The sequence below is a fragment of the Sturnira hondurensis genome, unplaced genomic scaffold (genome assembly GCF_014824575.4).
Source record: "Sturnira hondurensis isolate 20B ecotype Veracruz unplaced genomic scaffold, ASM1482457v3 Scaffold0014099, whole genome shotgun sequence".
In the NCBI taxonomy this organism is placed as follows: domain Eukaryota; kingdom Metazoa; phylum Chordata; class Mammalia; order Chiroptera; family Phyllostomidae; genus Sturnira; species Sturnira hondurensis.
The window spans coordinates 1,224,593-1,241,121 of record NW_028086730.1 but is presented as its reverse complement, the minus strand read 5'-3'; the positions used below and the strand labels follow the sequence as shown (position 1 = coordinate 1,241,121).

At 62.2% G+C, this 16,529-nt stretch overlaps 1 protein-coding gene across 1 annotated transcript in view; it reads right to left on the bottom strand.

Moving 5' to 3' along the window:
- Nucleotides 1-16,529, bottom strand: part of ANO1 (anoctamin 1) — a 120,179-nt gene that overhangs the window by 62,126 nt on the left and 41,524 nt on the right. Inside the window, exons 2-3 of the mRNA XM_037062573.1 lie at nt 6,906-7,078; nt 501-833 (exon numbers count right to left, since the gene is read on the bottom strand). Coding sequence (XP_036918468.1) covers nt 501-833; nt 6,906-7,078 — 506 coding nt within the window. The remainder of the gene's footprint in view (nt 1-500; nt 834-6,905; nt 7,079-16,529) is intronic.

The window sequence follows — 16,529 nt, the reverse complement described above, 5'->3', positions numbered from 1 at the left end:
TCGGACTTTGCCTGGGAGCGGGCCTCCAGAGTCGAGGGACTCCAGGCCACATGCCTGATGGGAGAACCTGAGTCTGAAAGAAGGGAAGACTCCCAGGAGAGCGCCATCCTCTGTCCCTTGACTGGGGACCCATCTTCCCAGGGAAGGGAGTGACCAGAGCAGGAAAGGCCTGCGCCCCGAAGGTCATTTCTAGAAGGTCAGCCCTGCCCCAGAGCAGACAGTGGCCTGGAGAATTCTCTGGGGCTCCCCAGAGCCACCCGGAAGCGATTCCTACCCAACCTTAACAAGACTGGCGTTCCCATGGCTCCTTCCTTAGAATAGGTTTAAAGCCAAGAGAAAAGGTCCCACACCCACTTCTGAGAAACATAGCTGCACAGAGTCGCCCTGACGCAACCCGTCCACCTATGCCCCGCCCAACGGATGCCCCGCCCACCCGGCGCCAGGCCCGCCCTCCCGATGCCCCGCCCACCCAACGCCCCAATAAGAAGCGGAAGAGTTACCTCCTCGTCGCGCTCCAGCTCCAGACCCGCCTCCAGGAGGTTCCCTTCATACTCTGCACGGCGGAAACATTTGTCATCCTCGTGGAAGTCCTGCGGGGACTCTGGCTCACCCACGCCCTCCAGGCTCCCCAGCCCGGGCAGGGGCTGGTCCTGCCTGCCGCTGCGGGCGGTCAGCGCGGAGTCCTGGGACTGGGACCTCCTGGCCAGAGTCCTGCTGCCCGAGGGCCTCTTGTGATGGTACACGAGCACGTAGTCCACCTTGCGTTTGCCATCACGAAAGTACAGGCCATACTTGCACTTGGCATCAGGGTCCACAGATAGCGAGTTCAGCAGCTGCAGGACAAGAAGAGGAAAACCCATTCACTGTCAAGTTCTCCGTGACGGGTGCTTGGAGGGGGCGCGCTTCAAACGGAATCTGCCATCCACTCGATCCCTCAGTCATTCAACAAACTCAGAATGCAGGCAGGCGCTGGGGCAGCTGGGACCGCGGCCCCCGGGCCGTGCCGCCAACCCTCCAGAAGGAAACACAGGCCGCTCAGGACCCACGACGATGCCAAGCAGGCCACCTGCCCTTGGAACACTTACTGGTTCCAGGAGCGGGAGCAGACTGGCTCAGCTGGACCAGGTGGCTTGCCAAAGGCGACCAAGTCGACCCCAAGAAGTGCTTTTCACACGGGGGGTTGCAGGGAGAGCAGAGGACCAGTGAGGTGGGGGCTTCCAAAGTGACAGACCAGCCTTGAATCCCATCTGTATGCGCAGGGCGCTCCATCCCTCCACAGTGACTGAGACTTGAGGTGACACTCTTTTTCAGCATGGAGTGAGGAAGGGGCCACGAGGGACAGTGGCCAAGCACGGGCCAGGCCCTGCAGTCAGCCAGACCCAGCTCTGGGCTTGGACCCTTTCCTTCTACCGGGCCTGGGGAGGTTCTCTACCTGCTCTGGGCCTCAGTATCCAACTCTGTAAAATGGGAGGGTAATAGAAGCTGCCCATGGTGGCCGGTGGGATTTTCTGAGTTCAAGAATGCCTGTGCTGGGCACAGTCTCCATCTAAGTCCCTGGACAGGTGCCTGGAGGCTGTCCCGCCACCCTGCCCTTGATCCCAGTGCCATCGGCAGAGGCCCACTCCCCTGGATATCTCGGGAATGTCAGAGGAGTGCAGTCACAGTGAGCTGGCGGCTAAAGGTGGTTTCTCTTCCCCCTGGCAAAGTGGACAGAACAGCCAGACCCGAAGGCTGCCCGGCGAAGCCACCAACCGCCACTTGGAATGAACCACTGCCAGGCAGGGCAAGAATGCAGGACAGGGTCAGACCACGGTGGACACGCGATCCCGGGGGTGGGCAGGGCATGAGGGCACACGGCCTGCTGCCAGCATCCCGGCACTCCTGACTCTCAGCGTCTGTACGAGGCACTCACCCTTGTTTTCCAAATGGGGAACTGCATGGTCAGAGCTAAACCAGGTGCTGTGTACAGCCCCCACCGACTTGGGTGTCCATCCTCGGGTCCTGCCCACACTGCCTTCCCTAACTTCCTGTCCCCTCAATGCCCCCTCCAGCCTGCAGTGGAGCTGGGACATTCTCACTGGCTTTGCAGGTGCTGTGCTCCCCAGCTGCAGGCCCTCCTTTCCCCATGCTTGGTGATTCTGCCTAGCAGGGAGAATTGCCTGGGCAGAGGCAAATGCCCTGTCCTCCCTGATCTGGGGGTCCCCGACCACGCCAGGTCTCATGTGCTGGGACTGCCCGGGAACCTCCATTCAGGAGCTCTTCACCACAGGGGCCTCTGGCCAGGCGGCAGGATGCCAGAGCCCAGGCCAGGAACCACTCCCAGCACACCTCCAACCAGAACCTGCTGCGCACGCGGCACCTGCAGTGGGCTGCTACTTGCCCCTGGTTGGCTGGAACGATCGCTCCTGCTGAACAAAGTTGCACCAACAGACCCCGAGAAACTGGGAAAGCCACCCGGGAAGCTATAGGGCCGGGAAATAGCCCTAGAGAGTAGCCACAACTTGCCCCCAGTGCCAGACAGGAAGACTCCAGCCACCAAGGCCTGATTGAGGACCCACGAGGTGAAGGCCTGACGGTCTGGGGAGCACGGAAACAGCCCCAAACACCACCCACCTGGGCCGGGGTGGCACAGCGGCCCGGTGGAGCGGGCGTCCTCCTGCCTGAGATCAAAGACCGGCTCTGCCGCCACTGCTGCCTCACCCCAGGCACACCGTCCCCTCTCGTCGTCCTCTGGGTCCTTCTCTGCAAAGTGAGGGCCAGGCGGCCGCGAGACCTCTCCCCTCGTCACAACTTCCCTCCAAGTGTCATCGCAAGGATGACACGTGTCACTGTGTGCAGAGCGGTTGTAGCACGTCCTCCCGCGTGTGGACAAAGACAGAGCAGGGGGAGGACAGTCTCACGGCCACGGTGGACCACGAGTGGGAGATGGCGGCAGTGCCAAATCTAGATTTAAAAAGCTGTCCCAGGGAGCTGGACGCGCTGCCAGGACACCCAGGAGGCCGTGCCCAGCACTGGGGCGCGTCCCGGCGCGCTCCCCCGGCCAGGCACTCCTCTGTGCTCCCAGGGAGGGTTCTTCTTCTTTTTTTTTTTTTGCATGTTAACTTGGTAAAATGGGGACAACCCTACCTGAATGAGGGAGAGGGGTTAGCAACCTTTAAATGGAAAGCGTGGTCCTACGACACTTGGCCTGGGCTGGGAGGCCCCTGGGTCTGGAGAACAACTCTGAGCTGGGCTTCGAGGGAGCTGGGGAGGTAGCCCCACAGGACCACCACAGAGGCTGTCGCGGTGGCCCTGTGATGCTGTGGGCCCTTCCCTGGAGCAGCAGAGTGGGTGCCTTTGTGTCGGACAGCACAGAAAGGCGGGTTAGCCTGGATGCAGAGCCTCCCACCTCAGCGGCTGGGGAAAGCTCCAGAATGTTCTCCTTTCCCCTGCTTAAGAAAGAGGCAGGTGCGTCCGCAGGGAACCCTGTGGGTGGCTACAGAACGAACACCCACGTGAATGAGGGACAAAGGCTTGGGTTTTTCGCACTGTTCCTGGTGAGGGCCCCCAGGTGAGAGACAGAGCTGAGAGCCAGCCAGGCCAGCAACTTAAACAGGACAACCCCCCGCCCCCACCCCGCTCTGAGCCTCAGTTTTCTCATGGGGGACCCGGGGACAAACACCTCCACAGAGGTCACGGGGTTCTTATGAGGACTCAGGGTGACTGACGGGAGGTTTGAAAGTGTTTTGAAGGTCACCCCCCAAATACTTGGGGGGTAGTGCTCCCAGAAGGGGTTTCCCCAAGGAAGACAGAAAAAGTGGTGGGAGAGAAACGGCTCACTGAGGTTCCGTGGAAAGGGTCGGGGACAAAGGCCCTGTACAGCAGGGGTGTCCTGTCCCCAGCACCACACACCGTGAGAGGGCTGTCCACATCCGGGCCACACTTGCCTCTTCAGTCCCCCTCCCCAACCCTGAGAACCTGTGTCCCCAACGGGGCCAGGTGCCATTGTTTATTCGGCCTCTGACCTGGAGTTGGCTCTCCAGGAGTTGAATTCACACATTCTTGTGAAATAGCCCAAGTCCCGAGGAAAGTTCCAGGGGAATCACCTACATGCACTTTTTTTTTTTCCTTCTGAAAATGGGAAAAGTGAAATCAGTGACCTGCCAGATTTCTTTTGGTTTTGAATTTCAGATGCACGGGGGCGTATCACTCTGAACTTCATTGTATGCCAAAAATTATTTAAGGTCCCCCCAGCCCCCAATTTGAAAACCTCTAGCACTGTCTATCAGTTTCTGATGATTGGGCAACTTCTGTAAATCTGCAGGCGGGTCACCCCCAACTGCAGATAAGCAGGGACGCGCTCTTATCTGGCAGACAGGCGGGTTCCGCGTCAGGTGCCTCTGTGGGTTGTCTGGGCTTGTCCGCCCGCAGATGGGGCCGCCGACAGCCGGCAGTGTGCGGGGAGAGGGTGGAAACCTCCGCGATGAACACGGACATGTCGTTTCAGGCAATAAATGGCATTCAACTTGGCCTCTAGCCTTTGAGTCATTTCTCACACCTCATTATACGGAAACAATAAAGCCACTTTCACCCTTGAATTTGGGAATGAGAGAGAGGTGAGGCGCCGGGAGCGCCGAGTCCCAGGCAGAACTGCAGCCTGCATGGGCCGGGCTCATCCTGACGGCCGAGTACACTGCGTTGGCACTGCATGGAGGGGGTGCCTGTCTGGGAACCCGGTAGGCACCGTTCGAAAAGCAGCCACGCCCTCTGGCCTGTGCGAGTACAAAGCCACTGTCGCTGGCTGACTCAAGATAATGACTGAGCAACAGTGATTGGCTTCAGCTGTTCCAGGGATGCCCTGGGAGGTTCCCAGCTGCCCCCCTCCCCCTTCCCCGGCTCCTAGCTGCTGCCTCCAGCTCGTCTGCAGTCGCCTATCCTACTCAGGGTCAGAGACACAGCCCTCAGGCCCGCAATGCCTGAAACCTGCCCACGGGCAGAGGGGAGCACAAAGGAAGCCTCAAGAGTCTGGCCTGCGCCTGTCTGCACGATCCCAGACTGAAAACCTTGCAGGAAGGGCCCAGCGGCCACTCTGCAGACTTTGTGACCCTCCCTGGGGCGAGGGGGAGACCTCCCCCCGGACGTGGATATGCGAGGGGGAGGCCCTGAACTGAGACTCCAAGCCAGGGCCTGTTGGGTGAAGGGCTCCACTTCTTACTTCAAGTCCAGTCTCGTCTACCAGTGGAAAGTCTGCTCTGCCCATGTCCTTGAATGGCCCCCCTCTGTCCTGCCCCCTAACTGGTGTCCTCCGTTCCCACCTCTGTCAGTCTAGTGCTTTGACACCCCTCCCCGACCCCAGTACAGGGATAAGTAGCTGCTTCATCAGAATGCCCTTTCCTTTAGGAGGCCACCTGCTTTCTTGTCTTGGCCCTTCCCAGCCCTCTCCCCCGGGCTGCGGGGGGGACTGGGGGCAGCTCATCAGGCCCCCTCCTTGGCGCCAGCTTCCCCATGGGAGCAGCAGCGGCAGCAGCTACCCCACAGGGTAGTTGGAGGGTTCCATGAGCTGATGTGCAGCGAGAGGCCCAGTGCTGTGGAAGTGCCCCCTGCCACTGCCCTGGGTACTGTTCCCTTACTGCTCGTTCAGGCCCAGATGGGCGAGGCGTCCCTGTCTCAGTCCCAGGGGGTTGGGGGGTGCCCAGGATGGTGCCCAGGATGCAGCCCGGCCTGGCACACAGCCGGCACACAGGGTTTGTTGAAGTGATGACCCCGGAGCTCCCAAGCCCAGCGGTGTTTATCACAGGCAGACCCCTCCCTCTCCATCCACACTGGTTCCCAGTGCTCCCCATGCCTCACCTCTGCAAAAGCCCAGCTGCAGAGGAACCTGGAAATGCCCCAGAGGAGGCCCAGTTGTGTCCCCAGGACATGTGGGGCCTTCCAGTCTCTGCTCTGAGGGAATCCTACCTGGCAGTCACCTCCCTAGATGTTAGTGTTCAGCCCTGAGGCTACAGGCAGGCCAGCTCGATCCTGGGCTTGGCTAGGGCAGAGGAATGGGCCTGGGGCGTTGGCACTGCAGGGGGAGAGGGGGCCTTGGTCCCATGGGAAGAGGGGTCTGTTCTCTGGCGAGCGAGCGAGCAGTCACAAGGCTCTCCCAGCTGCGGGCGCGGATCTCAGACCTTCCCTCTTTGGGCAAACTTTGTTCTAACGTGAAGCCATAATCCTCACGAGGGATCCCTATGACTGCTGGGCCCCCGCTGGGCAGAAGGTGGGGGCAGCGGGGACCCCAAAGAGGTCTCCAACCACATGGCCAGCTTGGCACTGGCTCACGCGTCTGGGCGGCCACCCCAATCAGCCCGGGTACTGGGTGGAGACGGGGACCAGCATGGAAAGATGTCTCAACCCCGCAGAGCCCGCCTGCTGCCCCGGGCATTGGGAGTTCCCGTTCCAGCTGCAGGCTCTGGGAACTCCCTGCGTCTTGGGCAGGTGAGGGGGACTCCTGCAAGTCCAAGGCCAGATGGCGGCAGTACGGGGTGGGGTGGGGGGTGAGGGGGGGGTATGTGCCTGGAGGCTGCCACCTTCCTCCAGCGAGGTGGCTCCCCTCCACCCCCACCCTGGCTGCCCCAGCCAGCACCAACAGGAAGGGACTGTCCCATCCTGGGCCCCAGCCATGCTCTCGGGGTTGGGCTCCAGGCCCGGGGCGAAGTGACTGTGAACCAAGACTCCGAGCCCCAGGGTCTGGGGAGGGGGGCGCCGCGTTGGGCGGGTGGGTCGGGGTCCCGGGACCCGCAGACCGCAGACCGTGTGCTCGCTGGTGGCCAGTGCCCCACAGGCGTGGTGGGCGTCCCGCACGCGCCCCCTCCCTCCCGGGCCGCCCTCCGCGGCGCGGCACAGGTGCCCGGCCCTCCCGCCGGGTCGCGGCCGCTCGCACTCACCGTGCCCTCGGATGGCAGGTAGCCGATGTCCTCGATGGCGCAGATGTTGATGATGTGGACGCTGCGGTCCTCGGCCGGGAGCGTCGAGTACTTCTCGTGGACCCTCATCGCCGCTGCCTGTGCGCCGGGACCGCCGGGCGGCGCGCCCTCCCCATCCACGGCCCCGGCGGCCTCTGCAAGCGGACACGGCAGCGTTCGCGGCAGGCGCGCTCGCTCGCAGGGGGCCGGGCCTCCTGCTCCGCCCGCCGCCCTCTGCCGCCTGCCGGCCCGCGCCCCACGCGCCCACCCTGCCGCGCCCCGGGGCCGCCTGCCTCGCTCTCTTTTCCTTAAAGATAGTAGCGTTCTGCGCCCGCTCCGGGCAGGGGCGGTGGCCGCGGGTCAGATTTTCCGTAGAAATTTAAACACAGGAAGAAAGTATTGCATTCCTGCGGGCCCCCTCCAAGTTTTATTTTTATCCGGGGGAAAAAGGCCCCTTGGATTTTTTTTTGAGGGTGGCCGAAGTTCCGAAGGTGGGAGGAAACTCCCAGCAGCCCCCACCTTAAAGGAAAGTCTCAGAACCACGGGCGCACTTCTGTGTCGGTCGCCTTGCAGGGGAGAGGCGGCTGAGAGTGAAGTCAGGAATGCACTGCCTGCCCCTGCCCCCTCCACCCGCTGTCAGGCTCCTGCTGTCATTCAGCCTCACCTCCTCCACCTCCTCCGGGCAGCCTCCCCAGCTTTCTGCAGGCCCGCCCTCCTGGGCGACTCCCCCGCCGCTCTGGAACCCCCTCGTGTTGCCGGCAGCCCCCATTTATGGAATGCTAAGTAGTCTGTGAACGGGCACGATCGGAGTCCCTCATTCGGCCCCTCTCACTTAACCCTCCAGCCTGGTCCTCAGGCTGCACAAGGACCAGGGGGCTGGAAGGCCGAGGGAGGGGGCGGGGTGTGCCCCCTTGCCTGCACTCCTGACTCTCTACTGCCTCCCGGAGGGAGGGATGGTGACCTTGATCACTCTCCTCCCAGGATGATCAGGAGCCTGGCACGTAGTAGGTGCTCTCAGGACGAGTCTTTAATCCTCTGTCCCAGCAGGAGGAGGATGGTGGTCTCCAGGGGCAGTCACACCCAGGTTTAGCCTCCAGGGGCCACACTGGCAACCCTACCCACCAGGTGTGAAGTCTCCTTTTGCTCTGCTTCCCTGCATCCTATTAGTTGCTCAAGTTGTGTGCTAAGGCCACCTCCTCCAGGAAGCTGTCCTGGATTGTCCCTCACCCAAGCACAGGCCCCTTTCTGTACCTGCCTGTCCCTCAACTACAGCACTTCTTCCTTGACTCCACCTCATTTCACGAGGGTCCACACAGTCGGCCCTCAAAAACTGCATGACGAATGGCCACCGAGGACCATTTCAGGGCCTACTGAAGTGGTCCTGAAACTGCCTTCCAAGGTCATGATGTCACCAGCGTACGAAGGGTGGGTTCTGGAATCAGGAGCGGGAGGGGGGATGGAGTCTGCTGCCAGCTCTGGCACTTTCCTGCCCCGTGACCTTGGCCAAGGTTCCTTGGCCCCACAGAACCTCCGTCTTCTTCGAGCCTCAAGCATCCATGAAGCTGCAGCTCTGGGCCAGGCCCGGGGACTGGCTGGGCCATGGCGGCTGCTGGCACTACCGCCGTCATTCTGTCATTGTGCTGACCTCCCCTTCCCACCTCTCCGCCTCATCTAGGCTCAAGCTTGTTTCTTGAACTTGGAGAGGGGCAGGAAGGTTACTCTGCCCTTGGTGGCCCTGAAGGAACCTTTGTCTGCACCTTGGGACAGGGATAACAGGTTTGGAGAAGCGCGCGAGGCCGGCCAAGTCCCCGCCGGAAACCGCCCTCCCCGGTCTCTGCCATGACCCGGAGAGCGTGCCCCTAAAAGTTTGAGCTGTTTAGAGCTGGGAGGAGTCATGCAGGCCGACGCAACTCCATTCTCCTTCTTGTGGGTAAACAACCACGACGGTGCGACCCTCATGTTGTCTTTCTAAATTTATTTTCAAGACCTAAGGGTCTCCAAGCTTACAAGGTATAATTTCTGAAAAAGGGTACATCCGCAATTCCTCAATGCTGGGCATACCAGCATTCCCAAAAGTCTGGGAAGCGACACTTGACTTCTGACCACAAGAGGGTGCTGAGCCCTTTGGGGGGCTCCAAGGTGGGGGGCAGCTCCCTCCCTCCTCTCGGGACAGGGCTGATTTGGCTCTCGCCCAGGAGCTGTGCCTTGCTTCCTGCGCCTGCCTGAGATTTCCTCCTCGACCAGCTGTTCAGAGTGTCCTTTCTCGGCCACGTGACAGTCGACTCCCTCGCTTTGCCCCTCTCCCTGACTCCTGCTTCCTCCCAGCCCTGTCCCTGTCCCTGTCCTCCCAAAGGGAAAGACCGCTTATAGTCTGGGCTGGGGGCGGGGCGGGGCGGGGGGCTTGGATCCCGGGATGTCAGGGACCAGCCAAAGACAAACCAACAATCCACCCAGCCGGGAGGGGCGACGGGATTCTCCCGGGTTGAGATGGCTTCCCAGCTAGCGGAGTTGAAATGGTGGCGGCGACTTCCGCTGCCTCCGTGGGACACCTTGCCAGGGTTCGGTCTCTGCTCTGAGGTGCTAATTGCTGACAGGTTGGCCCCTCTACATAGACCACTGGGTTAATTTTGCACTTTCTGGTTCTCCACTCAGGGAGTCCCATCATTTACAAACCCAAAGGGACAGATTTGGGCAGCAGGATGAACTCCCGGCTCATGAATTAGTAAAACCCGTCTCATTAGCCTAAACCGTGCATCTCATTAGGTGAGTCCAGGCTCCACAGCTCGCCCTGGTTTGTCACCATGTTGCCCTTTCGTGTCCCGGCGATGTCGCCCACCCTCAGGCACTCACATCCTTGCTGATATTTTAATGTCGGGCGAACAGGCGCAAAGCGACAGGGGACGAGGGAGAGGGCTGAGCGAGTGTCGGGGGCTTGGGACAAGGTGGGCGCCCTCTCCAGCCTGGTTGGGTTTCAACACCGGCCTCACCTCCTTGCCTGCCCACGAGAGAGGACACCTCGCTCTCCTCTCGGGACTAGTGGCCCACGCGTGAGTCTGAGCGCCCGCCTGGCCATGTGGACACCTCACTGACTGAGGCGGCCCTCCCGGGGTCTGCAAAGGGCAGCCGGACCCGGCCCTCTGACACCCTCGCCTAGCCTTGGGCCAGACAGGGGCTATTCCAGGGTGGCCTCTTCTACCCCGCCCACTGCTGATGGTGGGGACGGGGCCTGTGAGCTGCAGGGGTTTAGCAGTGTTCCAGGCCACAGGCCCCCAATGCAGGCAGCATCTCCCTCTCAGTGTGACAACCACAAGTGTCCCCAGACAGTATCGCATGCCCCCTGGGGGTGTCTGCAGCCTCAGGGAAGCCCTGGGGGCTGGTCTTATCACCCATGTTTCTCAGATCAGAATGTGGAGGCCTGGGGGAGGGGAGTGCTTGGTGACATCGCCGCCCAGAAGGCCCCGTTCACTCCAAGACTTCAGCGTGCACACTCTCATACGCACACGCCCTTGCACACAGAGCTATGAGGCAGCAAGTTTGGTTTGTTCTCACAAAATGCACAGATCCCCACCATGGCTGCCCCTGGTCGGTGGCGGGGCTGCTTCTGTGCAACGGGGCTGCTCTGTTCGGGGGTCCGGGCCACACGTGCCCGGGGCCAACTTTCTCCCCAGGACAGAACTCCAGACTCTGGGTGCTAAGTACAGGTCATTGACTCATGGACGGGAGAGCCCGGGTGGGGAGGGAGCGTGGAAGAAGTGAGCAGCTGTGACTCAGGGCTATTGTGAGCACCAAGGGCCACCAGCCGCCCGCCTGCTCCCGTGCTGGCTCCACGCCCTTTCCGAGTCTCCGGTGGGTAACACCAAAGAGGCAGATGACCTAACCCGCTGAAAGGGACTCGGGGGTAATTATCCCGGGGAAGACATGCCTGGGAGACTCATAATGAGAGCTGGTGGGCGGGAGATGGCCACTGTCATTTCCTTCCCTCGATGACGTCAGGCCTCTGAGCAGAGGCCTGTGAGTCGCAGCTGGCGGGGGGGACCCCTGCGGGCATGGAAACCGCTGGCCCAACGTCCTGGAACGCGGCCAAGGCGTCAAGCCCCTTACGGGGGAATGTTTCCCCCGCAGAACCCACGCTACTGTCTCCACGCCCCGGTTTTCGGAGGCCGCCTTCTGAGAATTCCTAAGAACTCTGAAAACACGCCCGGGGTGGGTCGGAGCCCGCCAGCGCCAGCTCAGCACGCCACCTCCTCCCGGAAGCCTCTCTGGTCCCGGGTCACCGGCATTACTCATGTCAGTTCCGCTGCCGGCTCCTGGCTCCGGCCCGGCGGTGGGGCTCCTTTCTGCCCTGTCGCCCTCCCATCTCCTGTGTTATTTCTGCACCCTGCACCCCTTCCTGTCCTGCACAGCACAGAGCACGCTTGTGTTTCTGTTGAACACGCTGTGGTCCCGTGCTCGCCACGGCCAGTGCCGTGCACTGTCCTCCTCAGACACCGACTCGCAGTCACACGTCCCGAGGGTGATGGCCACTGGCTGCAGGTGGCCTCACACCGAGACCCTGCCACCCGCCACCGCAGGCCGGGGCCCTTTCTGTGCAGGTGCAGGGGAAGCCTAGGCTGGGGCTCAAAGAGCTCCCTCCTCCCCAGCCAGGCAGGAATCACAGCACTCACCCCGTCAGACAGACGGACAGGCGGACGGCCGCCCCTCCTATGCAAGCCTGTCCACCTGCCCAGGGGCTAGGGGACGGGGACAGGGCTGAGCCAGCGCTGGACCAGCCTGCCCGGGACACCACGGAAAGTCCGCGTCAGAAAGCCTCCTCCGCGGGGTTAGTTCTCCTTCCCGGGGCCTGGAAGAAGAGGGCACTGCGGACGGCCCTGCTCTGAGGACCAGGAAGTCTTCTCCTCCAGGCCCCACAAGCTTGAGGGCTGCCACGGCCCCAGGAGAAGGGACCACCTCCCTGAGCTGAGCCCAGCCTATGGTAGCCAGGACTCCCTGCCCCCCGCCTCCAGGTCCATGGAGCCCCTGACAGCAAAGGACCAGGTCGCCTGGCTTGAGGCCGCGTGGGGCCCCAGGCTGTGAGCCGGGGTGGAGCTGAGCTGAGCTGTTCTCACTGTGCAGCCTGGTGGTCCCGCACCCTCCTTGCACATGCATGCCTGTGTGTGTGTGTGTGTGTGTGTGTGTGTGTGTGTGTGTGCCGGGGCGTATGAGCGCCCCACACCTAGGCCAGGAATCGTGATCAGTCCTTGGTTTCCCTGGAGACCCCTCCCCAGAGAGGCTGGACCCTGATGTCATAGGCACTGGCTGCCCTGATGTCATGGGCCCTGTCATGGGGCACTGGGGGGACCCTCCTGGACCGCATGGCCTCACCCAGCTTCCCGGAAGATCACACTAAGACAGAGCCCCTAGACAGGCTGAAGTTTCTTTATGGGAAGGTGCCAACGCCTTCCTGAGCCCCCGGGGCTGGAATGAAAGGCTGTTTGTGGGACGGCGACTGGCCTGTCCTGGCAACCCGGGTGCTCGTTTGGTTGGGTCTCCACAGCCGTCCGACTGGGTGCCAGCATCTGTATCGCATCAGGGCCTCTGCGGGGGCTGGGCTCTCTGTCCTGAGCCTCGCTGCCAGCCAGCAGGTTCTCTCGGGGGCACGCTGCACCCTGCATGCCCGCTGGGCGTCCAGCCACAGCTGTGGCCGGGGGTTCTCAGGGCTCGTGAATGACCCAACAAACCGGGGGCCTCTCCAGCAAGTCAGCGGACCTCCCCAACCCAGGGAGAAAGTCGTGACCTTGAACCCCCACCAGCTGCCACCCCTTGGGCCTCACGCTCCTGAGGGACTTTCTCACATGCTCACGGAGGGGCTCTCGGACCCTGCAGCGCGGCGCCGCCCAACAGGACGGGTCATGAGCCACGCAGGTGACCTGAGGCGTTCTGTCCAGCAGCCACGTTACGGAGCGAAAATAACCCGGTGAAGTAGTGATATATTTTATGTGGCCTAACGTATGAAAATACATTATCTTCCCGGCATGTCGTCAATGTGAGAATCATGCTGAGGCCTGGGAGAGTCCCTGCTGCCTGGTGTGCGTTTGAGACCTGGGGTGGCTTTTGCAGCAACAGCACATCCCGGTGCAGACCCGTGTCCGAGCTGCGTGCGGGCGGGACCGAGGCTGCCTCGGGCCCTGCGGCCGGCAGCCCGTTGGGTGGCTTTTACTCTCTGCGGCGCGTGGTTCTGTGTGTCCAAGGCCCAAGCACGGACTGAGGGTGACCTCCAAGGGCCCCGTGTCATGTGGGTGGCACATGTCCACGGCTGCCTGACCGTGTGCACTTGGAACTCCGTGCTGCCAGGGTAGTCCGTCTGGCACGCAGAGCCAAGGGCCGCCTCCCCGAGGACCCCCTGGACGCTAGGGTCAGGCGGGCGCTCAAGCACGTGGGGCCCCAAGGAGCTGCCTCAGGCTCCTGCCTCTGGCTCTTCTGAGAGCACTGTGCCGGCTGGCCGGGGAGGGGGTCCGTTCATTCACTCACCCACACTCACTCGCACATTCACTCACTCACTCATTCCCCCGGTCCACTCCCTGGTTTGCTCACCACCCACCACTGGTTCATGACCAAGGGCAGCAGCTGGCCTCCCACGTGGTCACACAGCCTCTCCTGGCTTCTGGGCCCCTCGCAGCGTTGTTCTCCAGGGTGGGCAGGTGTTTCCCCTCGGAACTGGCAGCATTCAGGGCCCAGGGCTGAAGGGGCGTCTGTGATGTGGGTGCCTCCTCCTGCTTTGAGCCTGGGGGCCCCGGGACCTTTGGTTCCCTGCACAGTGGACTGTCGCAGTGATGGGCTGGCCTGGACCCTGCCAGCTCCACTCACCAGGGAGAGGGGGAGGTGCCCTGCCTTTGGCCCTGACACCTGGCAATTGCTCCCCAGGTGGATGCGGAGGGGGTCATCCCAGAGGACTTCAAGAAGTCTCTATCATCGGAACGGAACTTTCCAGAGAACCCAGTGACAGTGCCAGGCATCGGCTTCCTCCCTCTGAGTCCCTGCATGCCCACGGCATGTCCTTGGACACATTATGCAGGGTCCGGGGCCCCTATTTCCTCACTGGTCCCGTCATAGGCTGCTGGGATGCAGGGGTCCCACATGTAACGCAGGCTCGGCGCCCAGAGGTCACCTCTGTGAGGTCACCGCGGTGATGACGGGAGAAGCAGTGTGTGGGTGTCTGCTGGCCACAGCTGTTTATCGGACAGTCACCACAGATGTGGGGTGGGGTGCTGAGCACAGCCACCCAGGCCAGCCGCTCCCAGCCCGGCCCCTTGGCCGCTCGCTCCTTCACGGTGGACATTCGTTCATTCTCCGACCGAACCCCTCTGAGCAGCAGGTGCAGGGCAGGCTCCGAGAGGCCAGGCGGAGGGAAGGGTTCCCAGGTTCCCACAGGGCTTACCTTCCAGTGGGGTGGGGGTGGGGTGGCCGACAAAGAACAAACTCAAAGGGTAAACACGAGTATGGGAGGCGGGGCCGCTGTGGGGGAGGTGACACAGGGGGCAGGCTCTCTGTGTGGGGGTGGGGCCTGGCATGCGCCTTTTAGCCAAGGGCCCCTCAATCTGGCAGCCTGCCCCCAAGAGGCCCCAGCCCCTGGGACAGAGAGCACATGGCCTCGGTGTGGGGGGCACCTCGTCTCACGGGGAACCTGCTGCACAGCACCGGCCCTCCTCCTGGGCTCCGGCTCCCTGACATGTGATCGGGAGTCCCAAGGGCACCTGGAAGGACCGCCTGGAAGGACTGTCCAGGGGTTCATGTCCCCCGCCCCCCCGCAAGGCACCAGGGTGCCGGCCTGAGCGCCCACTCCACCATAGCAACCATACAACAGCCCGTGTGCCGGGAAAAGGACATGGGTGGGCTGCCCCCCACTGCACGCCCCAGCCCCACTTCCGACTTGTGAGAACCGCTCTCGGGGTTAAGAAGACGGGGACCCACAAAGGCAAGGAAAGGAAGCGAAGAAAGGAGAGAAGGAGGGGGATAAAGACAGAGCAAGGTTCATGGGAAGAGAAGCCCCCTGGGGCCGGATCAGGACCCTCGACGTCCTACCTTGATACTGGCGGTGGCCTGATTTTGATGTATCAAAATGACCGAAGCGGGGAGGGTGGGAAGACTTGATAGGACCGGGTAGTGTTTCCCCGGAACAAATGGGGCTCTGAAGGCGGGGGGTGGGGCATTCGGTGCCCAGAGACTCCCAGGGCGCGCTCGGTGCACGGCATTCTCCTTATCACCGTAAGGGGACACCGAGAAACCAGCGGGGGAGATGCCTGGGGCCGGCTGGGCTTCCCCGCCACGGGCAGAGCCTGCCCGGCGGGACTCACATCAATACAAATTCAGCCTTATCTTTAAGAAAGGCAGGAACCCCTCAGCTGGAATGCCTGTGTTTGCTGCAAGGCCACTGGTCAGCAGCCCACAGTGGACTGGACTCTGCTGATGGATCTGGGGCCCCAGGAGCTGGGCTCCACGTTCCCAGGGGACGCTCCCTGCCCCTCCCACGGCCCCCCCACCAGCCTTCACGGGAAGGTATGATGCCAGGCACGCAGTGGCCTGTTTCCTGGTCCAGGGAAGGGCAGTGTGTCAGCCAGTGTTTATCAGACAAGGGTCCCGACAGGCCTGAGTCCCCAGGGTGCTTTAAAACCGCAGCTGTGGGACTTCGTGTGCAGAGATGGGTCGCCATGGCCAGGGGCTCCGAGGCAGCCAGGTTGGAACCTGCCTCGTGCCGGTGCGTGGGAGAAGACGTGCATCCAGGGGGCCGTGGTGCCAGGGGACCAGGAACCCCTTATCGGGACAGGCGGGGAGTCTGTGGGAGCCCCCGGGAGGGGACGCTGGACAAGGCTCTGGAGAGAAGGCAACTTCCTGACCCTCCACCCGACCTTCCGCACACACCTTCCATGCACCGTGTTCCCAACTGTCCTGCTTTTGCGTGGTGGGACAATGGCGTTCAGGTCTTCTAGAAGGCCCCACTGCGTTTTCTCTGTTAAAAAGGCAGCCACTTCTCTGTCCTTTCTGCACCCTTGGATGTGTCCCAGTGGCTCACCCTCCCAAGTGGCCTATGAAGTGCATGGCTCAGGTGTCATCAGACCCACTTTGCAGATGAGGAAACTGAGGCCCTGGCAGGTCCGGCTGCTCGCTCAAGGCCATGCAGTTGGAAGCAGCAGGGGTCGGGACCCTCCCCTGTGCTAGACCCCAGAGCAAGCCTTCCCTCCACAGCTGGCCCGGAGGTCCAGCCCTCAAAGCCCCCCTCGGAGGAAGGAGGGTCTGCCACATGGGAGCTTCGCCTCCACACGCAACACAGCACGACTGAGTCAGCGGCTCTTTCTGTCCAGAACAACCAAAGAAGCTGGAGGAAAATAAAAGCAGAAAAGCATGGGTGTGGGAAGGACTTGGAGGGCAGCCACGGTGGACCGAACTCAAGGGCCAAGATCCCAGGGAGAGAGGAGCCACGGAGGCGTGGGCTCCACGACCTGCTTAAGGCCTCCTGACACCCAGGAAGCGAGCACTGGAGCCGAGGGCCCACCAGGGGGCTGGGGGCTCCGGCAAATCCTCCACCTTTTCATGGAGGGCCCTAAAGCTACAATCCAGAAAGAGACCAGTCTT